Here is a 19341-nt window from a genome sequence, read left to right as displayed (position 1 = left end):
ATTTGCGAACACTAGGGTCAAAACAGATCCAGTCACGTGACTGGAAGGCAGGGCGAGGAAACACGATTTCTCTCAGCTCTTCCCTAGCTGGTGGCAGTTCTTGTATTTAAAACCACTTTAAAACAATCAACAAAAATCTCCAACATCTCTTCCTGAATTAGTAAAACGAGTTCTACTCTTGCCAGCTACGAAGACTCTAGAAATTGTGTGTGTGTGTGTGTGTGTGTGCGCGGGCGCGCGCCTCGAGCTTGCTTAGGATGGACTTTGTGGAGAGGGGTGGGGATGGCGGGGCCAGGTGGTCTGAAACAGCACGTGCGTATCCTTTGCGCAGAGTCGTCGGTGTCCAAAAAGAGGGAGGGGGCTGATGGACCTGGAGAAGTAGCCCGGCCCCGCCACTGCCAGCCACGCCTTTAGAGCGCATTCCGCGTGCTCATGGTGCTTGCTGACTGCGGACAAGGCTCTGTTGTAGGCACTTTACCTGCATTAATTCGTTAAATCTTCATAACAACCAAAAAATGGAGCAGCGAGGAAGGAAATTCTACAAACTCACCGGGCCCTCCTTGCCCAAGTTAAGACCCGAAAGTGAAATCCCCTATCACCTGAAATGCTTGCATTTCAGGAAGTCTCAAAACTTCCCCACCTTGGGAGGTGCAGAAAGCGAACTTTCCTCCAAAAAGAGTTCCATCCAGGCTGGCAAAACCTGGCTCCGGGGAGGCGCGCGTGCTCCTGGGGCCCCCGCCAGGCGCCGGCTGCCTTCCCGGGGCCGCACTCGGAGACCTCGCCCGCCCAGCAGCGCGATTGTGCAAGCGCAGGGCTGCAGCCGCGGCCGCCGGGACCGGCTCCTGCCCGCCGGGGGAGGGCGGGGAGGCGCGCCGGGCGCGCACCCGGTGAACTCCCTGCTCAGCGCGCCTGCCGGGGGGGTTATCTCCGGGGTGGAGTCCGCAGCGCTCCCGCCCGGAGAACAGCGCATCGGTCACCCGAGGCCCGGGCGCCCTCGCTCACCTCGCTGACTCCATCCTATTTCCACCTCCGCCCCCAACCCCCGGGCCCCGCGTCCCTGCGGGCCAGGCCAGCTGGGGCCCACTCCGCCCTACTCGGCGCGCTCATTGGCCACCCAAGGCCTGCCCTGTCTCCATAAATACTTGGTCCCCGGAGCATGAAGCATGAAGAGGGACAGGAGGAAACCGCAGCGCCAGCAGCATCTCTTCTACTCCTTGACACCTCCACTTCGTGGCTCCAGATCTGGAAGTCAGACTTGCAGACCGGCAGGCAGACTCACATCCTTTTCTTTCCTCTTCCAAGAGCCACTCAACTCCCGGCTGCACTCCTCCAGCCCCCGCGGCCACCGCTCGGGGAACACCGCACCTTGAGCCTGCCTCCCGGTGCAGCGTTGAGCATCCTCGCCAAGGTCCTTTCTGCTGTCTGTCCCTCCTCCGCACCCTCCATCACACCTGCTGGTCCTCTTTGCCTCTCTTTCCCAGAATCGTCAAGCCCCCAAATCCCGCCGGCGCCTCTTTAGCAACCTCGCCCTTGCCGGTCCCCGTGCATTCCCAAGTGCCCGGTCTCCTGCACTGTCATGACCTCCCCCATTAGCAAGAGCCGCTCCCTTGCCGCCTTCCTACAGCAGCTGCGCAGCCTCGGGCAGCCCCCCAGAGCCGTGACATCCAGGGCGTGCGCGCCCGCTCAGCCACGTGAGGTGCCCCTCTGCCCGCTGATGGAGCGCGGCGAGGCGCAGAACGCGGCCGACCTCCCCGGCCCCACCAAGTGGCCGCTGCTGGGCAGCCTGCTGGAGATTCTCTGGAAAGGAGGACTCAAGAAACAGCACGACACGCTGGTAAATGCCTCGTCGCGCCCCAATTCCTTCTCCCCTCCTTTCCCTGCGCTCCAAACCCTCCCCGAGGCAAGCAGCCGGGGCGCACGGGGCGCTCGGGTATCCCGGCAGCGGCGGTCCCCCGGGAGGAAGGAGGAGGGAGAGACGCTCCTGAGACTGCAGGGGATGCGCCCTGACTTCGTGACACGCCCGGCCCGCTGCAGGCGGAGTACCACAAGAAGTACGGCAAGATTTTCCGCATGAAGTTGGGCTCCTTCGACTCGGTGCACCTGGGCTCGCCGTGCCTGCTGGAAGCGCTGTACCGCACCGAGAGCGCCCACCCGCAGCGGCTGGAGATCAAACCCTGGAAGGCCTATCGCGACTACCGCAAGGAGGGCTACGGGCTGCTGATTCTGTGAGTCCAGGCGGCAGGATGGGGCCCGGTGGCGGTGCCTGACGCGGTTGGAAATTGGAAAGGGGTTCCCTGGGCTTGGACCGCTCCTACGCAGGACGAATAGGATAAGCCCCTCCCCGGCGCAGTCGCGGGCTCCTGCATGGGCTAGATTGGGTCGAGGGAGAGCTATGCTGCGCACCCAGCACCTGCCTTCTCTCTGGCGCCTGAGCAGGGCCGTGCCTGTCCTCAAAGAAACGGCAAACAGCATTATGCAAACTGGGGCGTTCAGACTCTTGGGCGAGATGAGGTTCTGAAGTCGGCGTGCTGGGCAAACGTCTTATACAAACAAAATTACCCCTTAGAATTCTGTGTAACCCCTCTTGGGAGCTCAAACGCCAGAACTGACCTTCTTTTGCTTTTGACAGTGACCTTCCTTTCCGGAGAGGAGTGGGGGCTTATGACCCAGGTCTGCTTGGAAAGGGGGAATGAGGAGGGGTGTCAAAGCTGCATTTTAGACAGACAATTGCTATACGGTGATGCGAGTCCTCTGCGTTCTAATCGTTAGCATTTAAGTTAGCACTTTTTTTACTCCCACAATGTAATGCCTCATAGTTGTATTTTTCAGGATATAGTTACTGAAATTAAAAGCCGTAGTAAAGGAGTGGCGCGTCTCAGGCTGTGTGGTCTGCTGCGGGGCACGTGAAAAGGGTGCGTGATGAGAACAGGCTTTTACGACGCCACTGAACCTCTGACTGTGTGTTGTTCAAAGGCAATGGCAGAATTCGGTATTTGAGGTGTTTTGTGAATGTGACAAGATTTTTCCTCAAACAGATTTGGGTTGGTGAGGGGAGCTTGTTCACATGCCCAAGGTCACCGCAGGGACTTGAGACTGCTGACCTCCCAGCCCAGCCCCAGCAAGGGCACCTCAAACGCCCTGAGCCCAAATCATCTGGCTTCCCCTTTCTGGTGCAATCTTTGGCTGGGAGAAAATGCGCTTTTTCATCCTATTGTCAAACCAGTCCAAATATTCCAATGCTCATATTCTCTGGATATTTCTGGGCACGATTATCAGGGTTCATTTGCTTATACTGTTCACACAGTTACAGAGCTGGAGGTGTATCTGCTTTCCCCTTCTTTCTTTTCAGTTTTATCTGAATATAGTTCTGTTTTTCGCCCAGGGAGGGAGAAGATTGGCAGAGGGTTCGGAGCGCCTTTCAAAAGAAACTGATGAAACCGGTGGAAATAATGAAGCTGGACAACAAAATCAATGAGGTTTGTGGGCTGGGGCTCCGGAGGCAGGAAGGGACGTTTATGGGGCTCAAGTCACAGCGACAAAGTACAGAGGGAAGAACAGGCAATTTGGATGATTCAGGGGGCTTCCCTTTCTCCTCATTCCTCTCCTCATGTTTCTCCCCCTAAACCCTCACTCCTCCTCCTCCACTCTCTTTTTAAGTAATATCACAACGAGGGAGCAGTTATGGGCATGGCTTTGGCATTCCGCAGTCCAGATCTGAACCTCAGCTCTCCAGCCCTTAGCTATGTAACTTGACTATACCATTTAACTTCCCTAAGACTCAAATTCCCAATCTATAACAATTCCCACTCCACAGGTTTGCTGTGAAGATTAAATGAGATAGTACTTACAAAATTCCTAGGAAGTGACATATGAGCTGGGGTTTGCAGGATAAGTAGGAGTCTATAGGCCGGAGAAGGTGGAGAAAGGCATTCAGGCAGAGAGAATAGCCTGCTGAAAATCTGGGGGCATGAGATGGCATGGTGTGTTCAGAGAACGGTCCATTCAGTGCAGGTGAAGTGAGGCTTTCTCTGAAATGATGCTGGACAGAAGGCAGATCTTGACAATGTTTTTGTGCCGTGCTAAGGTATTCAGACATTCTCTTTAGCCAACGGGGGGCCAAAGGAGGAGAGAGTCAAGCGTATAGCAACCTCTTTTCAGTCCTGTTCACTCTGGGTGTTTATTTTGAACTGGACCCATATGGGATCGTATAGGTAACAGATCACAAACTCAGAAGCTTCCGGGGGCCAGGGAGCTAATATAAACGTGTAAGGCAGGCCCAGTAGGGATCTTAGCAAACAGAACAGTGCGTGCCCGTAGAGGGGACAGCTGCCCCACCTCCAGCAATGACTGCTCACGGGATCCCAGTGTCGCCAGATCTTGTAATTATTATTATTTTTTGATGAGTAGTGGAAAATTCATATGTTCCTGTGAAATCTCTGGATTTTTTATGGTAACAAATTCAGGGAACTTTTTAGTGCCCTGTGTAGGCAAACTAACCATGCCCCTTGGTTACATCTGTGGGCTTTGTAGTCTCATTTACCTTCTTTCAAGCCCCATAGGGCCACTTCACAGCTGTGTGTCCAAGGGGGCGTGCCTCAGCCTCCCTCTGAGCCTCAGTCTTCTCATCTGTTACCCAGGAGCTGGGAGGGACAACAGGACTTCCCGGCTCATGAGGGAGTTGTGAGGAGCAGCTCAGAGAACACACTCCATGTAGTGCTCGGTTCAATACAAGCCTTGTTAAATGCGAAGCATTAGTCATCTAAAACCCTGATTTTGGAAGCTGGCATCTGGAAGCCTTCCATGACTTGCCCAAGGTCACGGAGCCATTTAGTGAATGAGCTGCATCCAGAATTTGCAGATTTCTTGGCTCCAAGTTCAACATGCTTAACACAATTCCAGCCAGTGAGGAGATGTGAGTTTGCTCACGTGTGGAAGGGACCAGCCCTCGGGATGGTTACAGCAGCAGCATCCTTGAGATGTTGTGCTGTCAGGGACACTTACCTGATGCCTCCTTCGTGGTTTAGTCCCCATTCTGTTTAGAAGAAATGTTTTCTTTTTCTTTAAATTTAGATCAAAAGCTGAAACTTAAGCTTCGAGGTAGCTGCAGGAAAAGCTCAGGAAATAACCCAGGATAAGGTTGTTAGGATGAAAGGTGAGCAACCAGGGAGAGCGCATAATGAGTGTTGCCTCTGCGTGAATAACGTCATGGGCAATGAATGCACAGGGTAGCAAGCCTGCAGTTAGCGTACTAGCTCTAAACTTTTGTTTTTCTTCAATGACTCAAATGCATCTCTTGTGATTTCTTTCTTTTAAGGTCTTAGCTGATTTTGTGGGTAGAATAGATGAGCTGTGTGATGAAAGAGGCCACATTGAAGACTTGTACAGCGAACTGAACAAATGGTCATTTGAAAGTAAGTTGTCTTCACAGTCTTGTTCATTTGATTTTGCAAGTGATTTTGCGGATAAAATGTGGCTCTATGGACAGCTTTTCTGTGATCATATACTAACGGTCCAGAAAAGGCCATGGCAGCCTTTCAGGCACTTAAGTTATGCTTCTCACTATGGGTTGTTTATTTAGTCATTCAACAAACATTCATTAAACACCTGCTATGTGCCAGACACCATGCTTGGTACTAGGGACAAGCAGCAAACAAGACAGTCAACATCCCTGCTCACATGGAGCTTAGATTCTAGCAGGGGTGACAATCAACAAGTAAATGCATTTTAATATATACTCTGCCAAGGGGTAGGGGAGTTAAGAAAGAACCTAGGTGCCTAGATGAGGCAAGTCTGCTTTGGTCAGGAGACGTTTGAGACAAGACCTAAAGGAAGAGAAGGAGTAAGCCACAAGGGTATCTGTGGGTAGATTGTTCCCGAGGAGCTGGGATGTTCAAATGCCCTGAGGTGGAAGCATTCCCCATGCCTTTGAGGAACTCTGAGGATGTTAGTATGAATGGATCGTAGGGGAGGGAAGGAGGAGCTGAGAAAGATCAAGTCAGGGCATGTAGGTCCTGGCAAGAACTTCTAGTCTGAGTCAGATGGGGCACCACGGAGGGGTCCTAACAGAAGGAGGCATGATCACAGTCTCCATGGATCCCTCTGGGAATAAAAGCAGAGCCCCACCTGGATGGGCCTGCTGCCCAGTTGGGGTGCAGGCAAGGGAGCGGACAGTTTCGGTCGAGTGAGTGAGCACCTGACTGAGGTGGAAGGTTGTGGGAGAGTCTGAGAGGGCTGCCTCAGCTGAGCTTGGTCAGGGAATGCTTCATGGAGGTGGTGCCGTCTGAGCTAAGGCCTGGTGGATGGGTAGGAGTTGGCCAGGTGAAAGTGAGGGAAGGAGGAATGTTCCAGGCAGAAGGAACAGAGAGTGTTCTGTTGCAGGCACAGTAGAGGAGCTCAGAATGATGGCAGCACGTCCTGCAAGGGAAGGGCCTGGCGAGGGCGGAGGATGGGGGAAATCCATACACCAGCAATCGATGTTTGGCTTTGAGCCTGGGAGTAGCTGGGAATGATAGTAGAGTGCTTTTAGCAGGAGAGTGTCGTGGTCTGATTTGCTGAAAGGATCGCTCTGGCTGCTGGTGTGAGGGATCGGAGAGGGTACCCCAAGATGGAGACTTTGTCGCGACTGTCTCCCTCATGACATCAGCCTCACTTTAAAGTTTTGGGCAGTCATCTTAGCATGTTAGAAAGCTCCATGCAAATAGGAAATCCACAGAAGGTGTTAAGGGAAAGAGGAGTAAAGAGAGGGAGTGATTACAGAAGAGAAAAGAAGTGTATGATTTGGAATTTTCTGCTGGTAATACCCAAATTAAGGAGTATTGAATGCATTGAGTTGCAAATCGAAGAAAACCTGACTAGGGTAGTTTAAAAGTTATTGTCCAGCATTATGAGAAGTCTGAAGGAAGGCAGTCGCCAGCTGGCACTCAATGTTGTCATCAGGGACTCAAGCTCATGCTTTCTTTTACTCATCCATACTTAGCTTGTTGGCTTGTGCAAAATGGCTACACTCCTCCTGGCCTCACCTCTGCATTCTAGGCAAAAACAAGAAGGAAAGAGGGAAGAGCTAAGCCAACCATACCTGTCCCCCTTTATTAAGAAAGAAAATGAGGGCCAGCTCGGTGGCCTGGTGGTTAAGTTTGTGTGCTAGGCTTCAGGAGCCCAGGGTTCATGGGTTCGGATCCTGGGCACGGACCTACACACCACTCATCAAGCCATGCTGAGGCAGCATCCCACATATAAAAATAAAGGAAGATTGGCACAGCTCAGCAACAATCTTCCTCACAAAAAAAAAAAAAAGCAAATGAGTATTTCCCTAGGTCTTAGTGGCCAACCCTGGATCATGTGGCTGCTCTGGCTGCTACAGGAAGCCTGGGAATTCAGGGAACAGAACTGTCATCAGAGTCTTCCATCATTCCTACTTTATTGCCTGAGGACTGAAACACTGACAGCCTAAATAAAATCGGGGCTCTCTTAGGGAAGAAGTGGGAAAGGAGTATTGAGTAGGCTGTTAACAATGTCTGCCACACGTGATATCAGGGATAAACCATGGCAAAAGCAAGATATTCCAGGAGAGGTTCATGCATGTATAAAACCAGCTACATGGGCACAGTGCACTTCTGACCTGGAGGTTCTGCAGGGGGCGGGTCATTACACCCGCAGATAATTTCTAGAAAGAGAAGAAAGTGATCACGCCCCTTTCTCCCAGACTCTTTGCCTTTCCTCTGCGTTCTTAGACAAGGCCTCACTTCTACAAGAGACAGAATCGAGCCTTCCGTAGCCAGCTAATCACACACTCCAGCATGACTGTGATTGTGTAACGGTGTTGACTGTTTTAAATAACAGGCATCTGCCTGGTGCTGTATGAGAAGAGATTCGGGCTCCTCCAGCAGAACGCAGGGGCTGACGCTCTGAACTTCATCGCGGCCATCAAAACAGTAAGCAGCCACTCGGGGCGGGCGCTTTTCCTGATTGATCTTTCACAGAACTGAACAAACGTGCCTCACAGTGTTTCCCCAGGAGTGGCACACACACCTGCTCTCTTACAGCCGTTAGGGTCCATTTTAACGTGTGTTCTGTATTTTCATGTATGTACGTTCGTGGCTGAACATATAATAAAGCATGTTAAACGATTGTTTAGGCAAAGCTAAAGTAGATATTTCAGTTAAAGGTCAGCTGATTAAAAGTACTATTTATAAACGAGTCTGCAAATGTTCAGATTTTAAATTTTAATTTAGGTCTTACGCGGATATGGTAGACACCGTGAAAACGGTTTAGGAATGGCTGAAGTTCGCAGATGATTGGAAATTGAAGTAAATATGAAAATCATAGTTTTCCTTCTTTTTTATTTTTATGTTTAGGTTGTAAGATGAAAATTTTTCTTGAACACATCTAGTGGAAAATCATCCCAAAGATGAATTTCAATCTGTCCCTGGGGTGGGGTGGTATAGCTTCCAGGATTGGTGCAGAGAGGCCTGGGGCCTCCTTTGAATCCAGCCCTTGGGGGAGCCCTGTTTGGGGGTGGTTGTTTAGAATGCTCCTCTTGGGGGCCGGCCCGGTGGCGCAGCGGTTAAGAGTGCACATTCCCCTTCAGAGGCCCAAGGTTCGCCGGTTCGGATCCCGGGTGCGGACATGGCACCGGTTGGCAAGCCATGCTGTGGCAGGTGTCCCACATATAAAGTAGAGGAAGATGGGCATGGATGTTAGCTCAGGGCCAGTCTTCCTCAGAAAAAAGAGGAGGATTGGCAGCAGATGTTAGCTCAGGGCTAATCTTCCTAAAAGGAAAAAAAAAAAAAGAATGCTCCTCTTAGAGCAAAAGTTGTCTTTGAGAGGAGAAGCGGGCGTGAAAAGGTGTTTGCTTCCTCACAGATGATGAGCACGTTCGGGAGGATGATGGTCACCCCAGTCGAGCTGCACAGGACCCTCAACACCAGGGTCTGGCAGGCCCACACGCAGGCCTGGGACACCATTTTCAAGTCAGGTAATCTGGCCACACACGCCCGGCAGCCCTGTCTCTGGAGCTGCTGCTGGAAGGTCTGGAATGATCTTCTTGGCCTGACCACCTTGATCCTTCAGTGGAGTTGTGCCTACCGATTCTTTAGGCTTTGCAAAGACCTGGGTCTGGGGATCGCCTGGTGTAGATGAATTCTAAGGGAAAGGCAGGAGGCAGCTTTCTGTGGTCTTCTTTGGGAACGAGGAGTGGTTAAAAGCCAGGCCTTTGGAATCAGAGATACCTGGGTTCAAGCTCTGCCATTGGTGCGGTGGGTTGGCCAAATGTGCTATCTCCTTTTCATCCTCAGTTGTCTTGCCTCCAAAATGGGCTAATAATAATAATGATAATACCTACCTGGATGCAACTATTTCTAGGTCTAATATAGATAACGTAAAATCCTGGCATATCACAATATCTCAATGGATCAGAGCTATTTCTGCTACATTATGGAGGGAATAGTTGGTGCTAGGTGTTGTTCTATCAGTATACACACACACGCACACACAGTCATTTAATTCTCGCAAAAAACCTGTAAGGTAGATCCGTCTATTTGCCCCGAGTGACAGAACTGAGGCACAAAGAAGTAACTTTCTCAAGATAACATGCTCGCTGATGGCAAAGCCATGGCTTGAAGCTGGGCAGAAGGGCTCCCAAAGCTCAGACAGACTCCAACCGCTGTATCATTTATTGTCATTGCTATTATTATTGCCATCATCACCGTTATTATTTTTCTGGTGGTGGTTTATATAAAGGATTGAAGTGAGGGAGACACATGCCCAGAAGGTACTCTACAAACATTAGAAATTTTTACCATTATTGTCAACACGCATGGGCACTGCACTTGTGTGTGTGTGTATGTTTAATAACTTAGGGGAGGGGATTCTCCCCTCCTCTACTGCCAAGATTTGGGAGCCAAATCCCACTTTGCCTGTATTAGTGACCATATGAGCCAGACCCCTGGATCTGGGACCAAGTTCTGATTCCGAGGGCAGTCCCAAGTCCAACCTCTGTCTCACGATGCTCTCTTCTAAGCTCCCAGCTCTGACTACTCAAAATGTGACCGGCAGACCAGCAGCATCAGCACCCCTGGGAGCCGGTTAGAAATGCAGGTTTCCAGGCTCACCCCAGACCCCTGATTCAGAATCTGCATTTTAAGAAGATGCCCAGGTGGTTCTTGTGCACATTAAGGTTTGAGAAGCCCTACTCGTGTGGGCATTGATCAACCCTTGCCAGCTTAACAGCAAGGCCATCTGAGCTTGTCTAACAAATTGTCAGTGTCCCTGAAAAGACCCTTTAGATGTTGCAAGGAGGATTTGATCTGAGGTTCCTTTTCGTTCTTTTCCTCATCCTAGTTTTCAGCTAACTTCCTCTCCCTTTTCTCTGCTCCAATAGTCAAATTTTGTGTCAACAACCGATTAGAAAAATATTCGGAGCAGCCCAGCGTGGATTTCCTTTGTGATATTTATCACCACAATCAGCTTTCAAAGAAAGAGTTGTACGCTGCTGTCACAGAGCTCCAGCTGGCTGCAGTAGAGACGGTAAGAGTGGGCCTGATTTTAGTTTGCTAAATAAACAGTCTGTAAAATCTTTTTCGTGATGAATTTTAACTTGTCATTCAACTCACTCGTGGTGATTAACTGAACCCTGACTTGGCAAAATAAAAAGTCTCCTCCTGGATGTTGAGTGAGGCCCAATGCACAGGCTTTGTACTTAGACATATGGTGGAAGGATTCATGTCCTCTGGTGACGAAAATCCAGAGCAGGGTCCCAGTGCCATGACAGATGTGCGCACCGCCATGGGAAGTCAGAAGCAGCAAGATTCCACCCCATAGCCACATAGTCGAGGTTTCTAAAATTTGGGTATATTTTAGATGGTTGCACGTTACCCCTAAACTTCGTCTATCATTTATCATAAAAATATTGGGATACTCTCTGCCAGTCCAGTAATATTTTTTTCTGCTTAAAATTGTAAATATAGTGAGTTTGGGAAAAGTTGGTTTCAATTTAAGTGAAACAGCTAATTTTAAATATCAAAATTCTGTGCCTGATGTGGCTGATACTCCCAGTAAATACTCAGTGCAGCCAGACTCCAAACACCAGTTCTGACAAGCATCCAGGTGGTTTAGTTGTCTTTGATTCCTTCTTCGAGCTGTCGTGGGACAGGTGCATGTTAATATCCCTGACAGGCGCAACATCTCATACACCTGTAGTCTCTGAGAAGAATGTTCCTAGTTCATTTCTTTTCCTTGTTTTCTCCTTTCTGTAGTGTTTCTGTAGCCTGAAGAAAAAGTAGGGTTTTCTGTATCATGGGGAATAGCAAGGTTGTAGTTTCTCCTCATGCCCCAGAAGGCCGTCGACAGAGGAAATTAATTCCAGCTCACCTTCCTATCGACTCACTTATCCTGAGTGTTGACTCACTGATCCTTGGAGGATCAAAGGAAAGCTTCACCCATTCTTTTCTTCCCCCACTGGAATGCGCGCTCCAGGAGGGTGATGACTTGGTTTCTCCCCTGCTGTATTTCCAGGATGTGGAATAGCACTTGGCCTATAGTAGCTACTTAGTAAACACTTGTTCAATAAATGAAAAAATTCAGGAACTCTTGAGTGCCTACTCTGTGCCAGGCACTGTTCCAGGTGCTTGAGAGACCACCATGAGCCAGAGACAAAGGTCCTCACCTTCATGGAACTTAAATGCTAATGGAGAAGATAGACAATAGACATGTAAACAAACAAGTAAATATGATCATTCCAGATAGTGGTGCGGAACATAGAGGAAACCATCAGGGTCTTGTAACAGAAAGAGATGGAGATGGCGGGGTGGGGTTCCCTTGCTGAAGAAGTGATACTGGAGCTGACTCTGGAATGAGAAGGGATGATCTGGTGGAAGAGCACTCCATAGAGAGGAAACAGCAGGTGCAAAGGCCCTGGGGCAGGAAGAGGGATGGAGCTGGAGACCTAGAAAATGTGGTCAAGTTGACATTGGAGAAGTCAAGGCGCCATGTTAGCCAGGAGTCTTAGCGAGGCATTGGGATATCATTACACCAGTGATGGAAAGCTCTGGGAGGGTTTTAAGCAAAGGAGTAGCCTGATCAAATTTATGTTTTGTAAAGTGGGCTCTGGCTGCTGGGTGGAGAATGCACCTAGCAGAGGGAGAGTGGAAGCAAGAAGGCCAGCAGTCTCCTCCATGGAGGTAGAGCTGGGATAGTTTGCATCAGTGAGTTTTCTCAGGCCGCTTGCCTGGATTCAGCCGTTGCCATTATACTCACAGGCCTGGGCTGTCTTACAGGGCTTTGGTGAAAGCTGCAGTTATCTGCCTTTCGGGAACTCTATTTGGCATTTGCGGTAAGGGACCCACTGATATGGTTAAATGTTTCTTTTTTAGTCCTGGGAAGTCGCATTTGGAAAATCAGAGAAATTTGAAAGTGTATCTAGTTTGGTGGCTGCGCCCTCTTCCTGTTTTGTAAATTGGACTCGTAATACTGCCGGCTCAGTGTATTTGCAGCTGAGCCTGCCGGCCTCTGACATGAGGAAGCCTGCCTCAGAGCATCTTCTTCCAAAAATAATAGATACCATTGGCTCCAAAGCGTCTTGCACTCTGCTCGTTTACATGAGTGGGACATGGCACTTAGCAAAAGCGTCTTCATGTCTGCAGAGGGAGGACACAACGACCATTTTTACAGGAATATTTGGCTTAAATTAGCTAAAAAAAGGCCTAAAAAACAAATACGTATGACTACCAGTGGTGAAGATTATGAAGCTAAAAGCTACCCTGGCTGTTTCTGCCAATATTTTTTTCTCTTCTCATTGCCTTTGGAAAGGAAATAAAAGATGCCACTTAAAAGGCAATGAGCCTTTGTCAGAAACTGTGGCTGCTTCCTTGAAATATTCAACTTGAAGCTAGAATTTCTTATTTTCGGGTTGGCACCCTCCTTTGAGGGCTCTTTGCATGTGGCTGAAACCCTGAGTATAGACAATGCCTTTATATTTTTGCGGTAACGTTTTAGGGTGTGGCAAAAAAAGGCTTTCTTTTAAATTCCAGACATGCAGTTTCTTGTGCATTTGCACTGTAAAATTAACAAAAAAGCAAACTCTTATTAGCAATACTCGTAGGATCTCCATCCCTGTGTCTCCACTTAATTTTTATAGCAGTTTTTTTCCTTTAAACAATTCTTTAATTAAACTTTTTTTATTTTAAGATAATTAGAGATTTGCATGCAGTTCTAAGAAAAAATCGAGAGGGGTCCTTTGTATCTTTCACCCAGTTTCCCCCATGATAACATCTTGTATAACAGTAACTCATTATCATAACTGGGAAATTGACATGGCTACAATCCAGCCGTCTTGTTTTCATTCACTAGTTTTATGTGCACTCCTTTGTCCTCAATTTTTATATCAAACTATATTTTGAGTTTATATTAAAACCCTAATACAGCTGATTATTTAAAGGATTCTATTTTGACTCCCTCAGTAAGTAAGCTATCCTTCATTGATGTTTTGTAAAAGAAATCTGACTTTTCATATATTGTACTTGTGTAAGGCACAGCAAATAAGGACACATGGAAAAGCATCACTAACATATTGGCGTCACCTTTTGTTCAGCTCATACTGGTTGTAAGGCAGTTTATTGCAGAAACTCAAGTTTGTGTCCATTTGGCTTTCAGACAGCAAACAGCTTAATGTGGCTTCTCTACAATTTATCCCGCAATCCCCACGTGCAACAAAAGCTTCTAAAGGAGATTCAGAGTGTGCTGCCTGAAAATCAGATACCACAGGCCGAGGATTTGAGGAATATGCCATATTTAAAAGCCTGTCTGAAAGAATCTATGAGGTGAGCACTCAGGCCCAAGCCAATATAAATATGTTGGAAAGCTCTTCTCTTAAGTACATAATAAGGGGCCCCTCTCCCATAGACAGCTCCCACAGTGGATTCATAAACATTTATCAAACTGCAAAAAAAGAGCCTTAGGACCATATTCCTTTTCTATTACTCATTTCCTAAATCATTTGGGCAACTTCTATTAAATCTTGGAAAGTCAGTGCCTTCCCCTTTAAATCAGTAATAATAAAACTCTAATGAGTGCTGTGGGCACTAATTAAGATTGGAGGCATGATTGAAGGCTCTGAGATGAAAGCTCAGCTAGGGAACCATATTATTATATGATAAGACATAGAGACATCTTTGTTTTTGAGCCTCTGGGATAAAATGTTCTTTTTAAATTCTTTTTACACCCTTTCTGGAAAACAAAAACTCACAGCCCCTTAGGATGAGAAGGAAACAGCTTTAACTTCATGAAGGGTGGATAGGAGAAACCTAGAGCAAACATCCAGCTTAAGGTGCAGCATGAAAACGTACACAGTTGAAGTCTGGATTGAAACAGGGAAAACCAGTGTTAACAGCGGCTCAGCAGGCTTGTGCTGGGGGTTTAACCAACACAAGACGACAGGAATCCAAACAGGAGGTGTAAATATTGAGCAGAAAGAAACAGAACTTCTTTATGAGGAGTTGGGATCCTGTTCTCTTTTTGAGGATGAAGTTAGGCAGCACTATTTGTTTAACCAGAATCTGCATTCCCATCCACCTTGGAGCCAGGACTTGGTCTGTGGCCACGTGGACATCTTTGATCTTGTTTTTTTCAGGCTTACCCCGAGCGTGCCATTTACAACTCGGACCCTTGACAAGGCGATAGTCTTGGGTGAATATGCTTTACCCAAAGGAGTAAGTAGAATTTGTACAGTCTGTACCTTGCAGAGCTTTGAAAGATATACTTTCCAAATATTCATCAGATCTCCCTAAAATTTTTTACTGGGAGAGCATTCACTTTGGAAATACGTAGATTCTAGGGCATAGTTGCACAGCATAGTATTGGGAGTCGTGGCTGGAGACAGAGAGACCTGGATTCACGCAGAGCCTGGAGTGACTTACATCACCTCCGTGAGCCTCAGCTTTCTCGTCTGTAAAATGGGGTCATAATAGAATCTACCACGTGGGGTTGTTATGAGAAAGCAATACAAAATTTGTAAGTTCTTTACCTATTTGTTACCTGGCACATTTCAGGCACTTAGTACATTTGGCAACCGTCATTATTACAAATTTGTGGGTTACTTTTACGTTTAGAAGGTGATCACTTTTGTGAATTTTGCTATTCCAACATTTTCTTCTGTTTAACTTAAATGCTCTGTGTTCTTCTGTGTCTTTAGACAGTGCTGATGCTAAATACCCAGGTGTTGGGATCCAATGAAGAAAATTTTGAAAATTCAAGTGAGTTTAGGCCTGAACGGTGGCTTCAAGAGAAGAAAAAGATTAATGCTTTTGCACATCTTCCATTTGGCGTCGGGAAAAGAATGTGCATTGGCCGCCGATTAGCTGAGCTCCAGCTCCACTTGGCTGTCTGCTGGGTAAAACCCTGTCTGGATTTCTGCACTTGTGTTCTGCGTTATTCCACAGGGCGGGACAGGAGGGGTAATCCTGCTTTTTTGTGCACGTGTGTTCCAGATCATCCGCAAATATGACATCGTGGCCACGGACAACGAGCCTGTGGAGATGCTGCACCTGGGCATCCTGGTGCCCAGCCGGGAGCTCCCCATCGCTTTCTGCCAGCGATAAGAGGCTCAGGTGAGCATCTAGGGAGCTGTGGATGACCAAGGGGTGAGCCAAGCTCGGAAGTCAGCCAGACTCGGGTTTGAATCCCTGCTCGCCACTGATTCAAGGGGTGACTAAATACTTAGCCCAGAGTCTGTCATCAACCAGCTGCTCAGTAATGCAAGCTGCTGTTAGAGTTTTTGCATGTGAATATCGGGGGAGGACAAGCTTTTTCTGTAAAGGGCCAGTTGGCAAATATTTCAGGCTTTGCTGGCAGTAAGCGTCTCTCACATCCACTTAAATCTGCCTTGCAGCTTGAAAGCAGCCTCAAACAGTTTGTCGATGAATACGTGTGACGGTTGTATTAGTCTTCCAGTGCTGCCGTAGCAAATTACTAAAACTTGCATTATATAGCACACATTTATTACCTTATGTAGGTCAGAAATCTGACGCAGCTCTTACTAGGCTGAAACCAGGTGTCAGCAGGGCTGCGTTCCTTTCTAGAGGTCTAGGGAAGAATCCATTCCTTGGCCAGTTTGTGTTGTTGCAGAATTTAGTTTCCTGTGGTTGTAGGACTGAGGTCCCCATTTTCTTGCCGTCAGCTGAGGCCTATTCTCAGCTTCTAGAGGCCACCCACCTTCCTTGGCCCATGACCTCTTCCTCCACCTTCAAAGTCAGCCGGAGGGAGTTGAGTCCCTCTCCATGCTTTGACTCTCTCCTCCTCCTTCTGTCGAATCTCTCTGACAGGACACTATTTGGGATAATCTCCCCACCTCGAGGTCCATAACCTTCATCACACCTGCAAAGTTCCTTTTGCCGTGCAAAGTAACATATACACAGGTTCTGGGGATTGGAGCATAGGCATTTTTTGAGGGCCATTATTTGTCTACCAACACTATGTTCCCAAAAAACTGTATTTATAAAAACAGGTGGTAGGCCTTATTTGACCACAGGGCCTTGGTTTACATACTCCTGGCATATAAGGGTATACATTTACCAGCCTATATTAAATATAGTGTAATACTGTCTTCTGCAGTATACCATTTTCTACCTTTTCTGACAATATAGGTGTTCTCATACCATCTTCACAACTTTTGTCATATCCATATACCGACTACTATTTAATTACTACTTCATTATTTTCTTCAAATGAACAGAGGTCTAATAGTATACTTTAGCCTTATTCCCAAGCAATAATTTCCTGGGTGAAATGCTATGCTTGTCAATGTCATTATTTTCCCCAACTACACAATGAAATGAATTTTTAACTATTAAAGTGATAAAAAGTTAACCCGGGAAACCTCTAATATCATCTTCTGTGGAAATAGAACATTTCCGACATACGGCTTTACAGAATTGCCTGTCACTATTCACACCCGGTCTCAATCACTCTGCCCTGTGAACAGCAGCTCCTAGACTTTGCCTGGAACTGGTTGCTGTTTGCTGACTGCATGTTACGGGGTATTTGCTGATGGATAGATTATTTTGGGAAACACGCAGTTATAGATGAAATTTCTGAATAAGGCCCAAATGAACTCCTCTGTAAGCATCTGGTACCACTAGGCAATTGTCAGATTCTGAGCATCCAACAGAGCTGAATCGAATAGCATAACGACGGAAATCTAGGTTAATTTAGAAACTCCCAGGCATTAGCGAGGACAGCACCACGTTTATCACAGTGGACCACACCTTGGGCAAGAGCCTGTGGCACTTTTGGTTTTAGCATTTATTTTTTGCTAATAATTCCTCTTATTTAGTTACATTTCTTTGATATATAATTGGGATATACTTTATTTTCCAGAATTTTTTTTTTTTTTTTTACGAAGACCAAAAACAGCAATTTTTATTCTCCTGGAAGAATGGTGCTTATGACTTCTACATTCCTGGAAGGCAAACCTCAAAAGCCAGAGCACGAAGCAGCCCATAAGAACATTTAGACACAGATGTCTATACTCTGTCTTCTGTGCAATTGTTCCAGAAGCTGTACTGTCCATATAGATGATGGTATTTATTAAGGTTGTATCTGACTCAGGGAAGTGGATTCCAAGCAGAATCCGAGGCGCTCTCAGGGTATATACTGCTGGCTTACGCTTAACCGATGTCAGCACCACCCGGACTTACATAGAATTGTCCATGATCCTCTTTTCTCTTGCATCTTCCATGACATGAAAGGGACGCTGAGCGCTTGTCAGTTAGTCTGGTAAAAGCCACTGAATGTTTCTGTTCCTGCCCTACCAAATTCGCTGCTTGACTCTTCTCAGGATTAAGTGTACATTTCTCAACGGAAGGGCTGCCACAGCTCAGTTTTCTGGAGCTCGGGGTATTATGGACAATCCATTTATTCTAACTCCATTTAATGTAGTATTTGGGAAAATACTTGCTAATAATGTAAGCAAAGTTAAATGTTGGTTAAAGTTAGCAGGCCCCCAGGAAACTGTGTTTTTCCTGTGTTGAAATGAAAACACCAGGAAATTAGAAAATATCTCTATTTTAAGAAGTACTTGAATGAAGTCAAAACCTCTTATCTAAGAATATCTTGATGATTGACTGTGACATCATTTTGTTAAAGGACCCTGAAATCTTTTATTTAGTTAATGTATTTCCTCTGTGGCATTAAGGAGCAGATCAACAGGTTTCAAATTGTGTGTGTGTATGTTCTGATGGCAGTTTGCTTAAGTCAGACTTAAAAACATATATGGTGTTTGATTCAGGATCTGTGGTAAAGTTCAGTCACAGCTTAAAAATGTTCAGTGTGATCTTAAGAAAGGGACTTCCCCTGCCTCAATTTTCCCATGTATAAAATGGGACAGTAGTAAAATGTGCATACATTATAGATTCACCATGTAACACTTGTTATGTGATTTGAACTTCTTGGGGAAAATATGATTTTATAAATGGAAAATGTATAGACATTTATGCAATACTTATAAAACTTTCTAAAAAATTGTGTTTGCATATGGTTTATTTTCACATATTTTCACTACCGCGTTTCCTAAAAGCAGACGGTGGATCTCTGTATATTTGATAAAGATTTCTTTTTAGTTTATATTTTTAGACTATTTCAGAAGTATACATTCATATCTTCATATTTTAATAAGTATGTACATATAACTAGAATAAGTATATGCTTTCTCCCTGCTGTGGAATTACATGTAGGATTATAAATCCACCTGTGTTGTCAGATTTCATCTGTGTGTCTTCTTTGAATTCTCTGAAAGTAAGAATAAAAGTTTAAAAAAATTCGAGATGTTTCCTCTTTATTGCATTTGCTACAGTAAAATTAAAAAATTCAGACTTTGTCTCACTAGAAGATTTTCTCATGTGGCCATTTTACAGGCCCTATTTCTCGAAATCTACCCTTACAAAAATCTGGAGTTCGATAGCTTTGCAGAAAGATGATCATTTGGATGGCAAAATAATTTTCCATTTTTTGGTGCTTAAGTATTTTTCCAGTCCATTTACTTCTCCACCCCCTTCACGCTGGTTGTGGCCACTGCTATCTCTTGCCTGGACCACTGCAGAAACTCCCAACGGATCTGCAGCCTGCTGCCCTCCAGTCCAGCCTTAGTACACTTGCCATGTTGGTCTTTGCAAAACCCGAACCTGCTCAGGTCTCATCCCTGTTTCTGTGGCTTCCCATTGCTCTTACAGAAAGAGCCAATTCCTTAAGCTGGACTTCGGTGTCCTGTAAAGTCTGGCCCCCTGACCCACAGGCCTTAGCCCACAGCCTCCACCCCTGAAGCCTCTGGGCTCCGGCCACACCGGCTTCTGCCAG

At 46.7% G+C, this 19341-nt stretch overlaps 1 protein-coding gene across 1 annotated transcript; it reads left to right on the top strand.

Moving 5' to 3' along the window:
* Positions 1–866: 866 nt before the first annotated feature.
* Positions 867–18811, top strand: CYP24A1 (cytochrome P450 family 24 subfamily A member 1). Its single transcript, XM_001488929.6, has 12 exons — positions 867–1834; positions 2035–2225; positions 3383–3476; positions 5315–5411; positions 7840–7931; positions 8863–8974; positions 10379–10524; positions 13648–13814; positions 14624–14702; positions 15185–15382; positions 15480–15599; positions 17368–18811. Exons 1-11 carry the CDS (start codon positions 1577–1579, stop codon positions 15588–15590), a joined length of 1545 nt encoding a protein of 514 aa, XP_001488979.4. The 5' UTR covers positions 867–1576; the 3' UTR covers positions 15591–15599; positions 17368–18811.
* Positions 18812–19341: the final 530 nt, after the last annotated feature.

The sequence above is a fragment of the Equus caballus genome, chromosome 22, assembly GCF_041296265.1.
Source record: "Equus caballus isolate H_3958 breed thoroughbred chromosome 22, TB-T2T, whole genome shotgun sequence".
In the NCBI taxonomy this organism is placed as follows: Eukaryota; Metazoa; Chordata; class Mammalia; order Perissodactyla; family Equidae; genus Equus; species Equus caballus.
Note: the sequence above shows the minus strand (reverse complement) of the source record. Positions and strands in the feature narration are given on the sequence as shown.

Bases quoted from the DNA above. Each gene is read 5' to 3' on its own strand.
- CYP24A1 (XM_001488929.6), top strand. From the start codon at position 1,577: ATGACCTCCCCCATTAGCAAGAGCCGCTCCCTTGCCGCCTTCCTACAG. The intron at 7,932-8,862 runs GTAAGCAGCCAC...GCTTCCTCACAG, and splicing joins TCATCGCGGCCATCAAAACA to ATGATGAGCACGTTCGGGAG. The intron at 10,525-13,647 runs GTAAGAGTGGGC...TTTGGCTTTCAG, and splicing joins AGCTGGCTGCAGTAGAGACG to ACAGCAAACAGCTTAATGTG.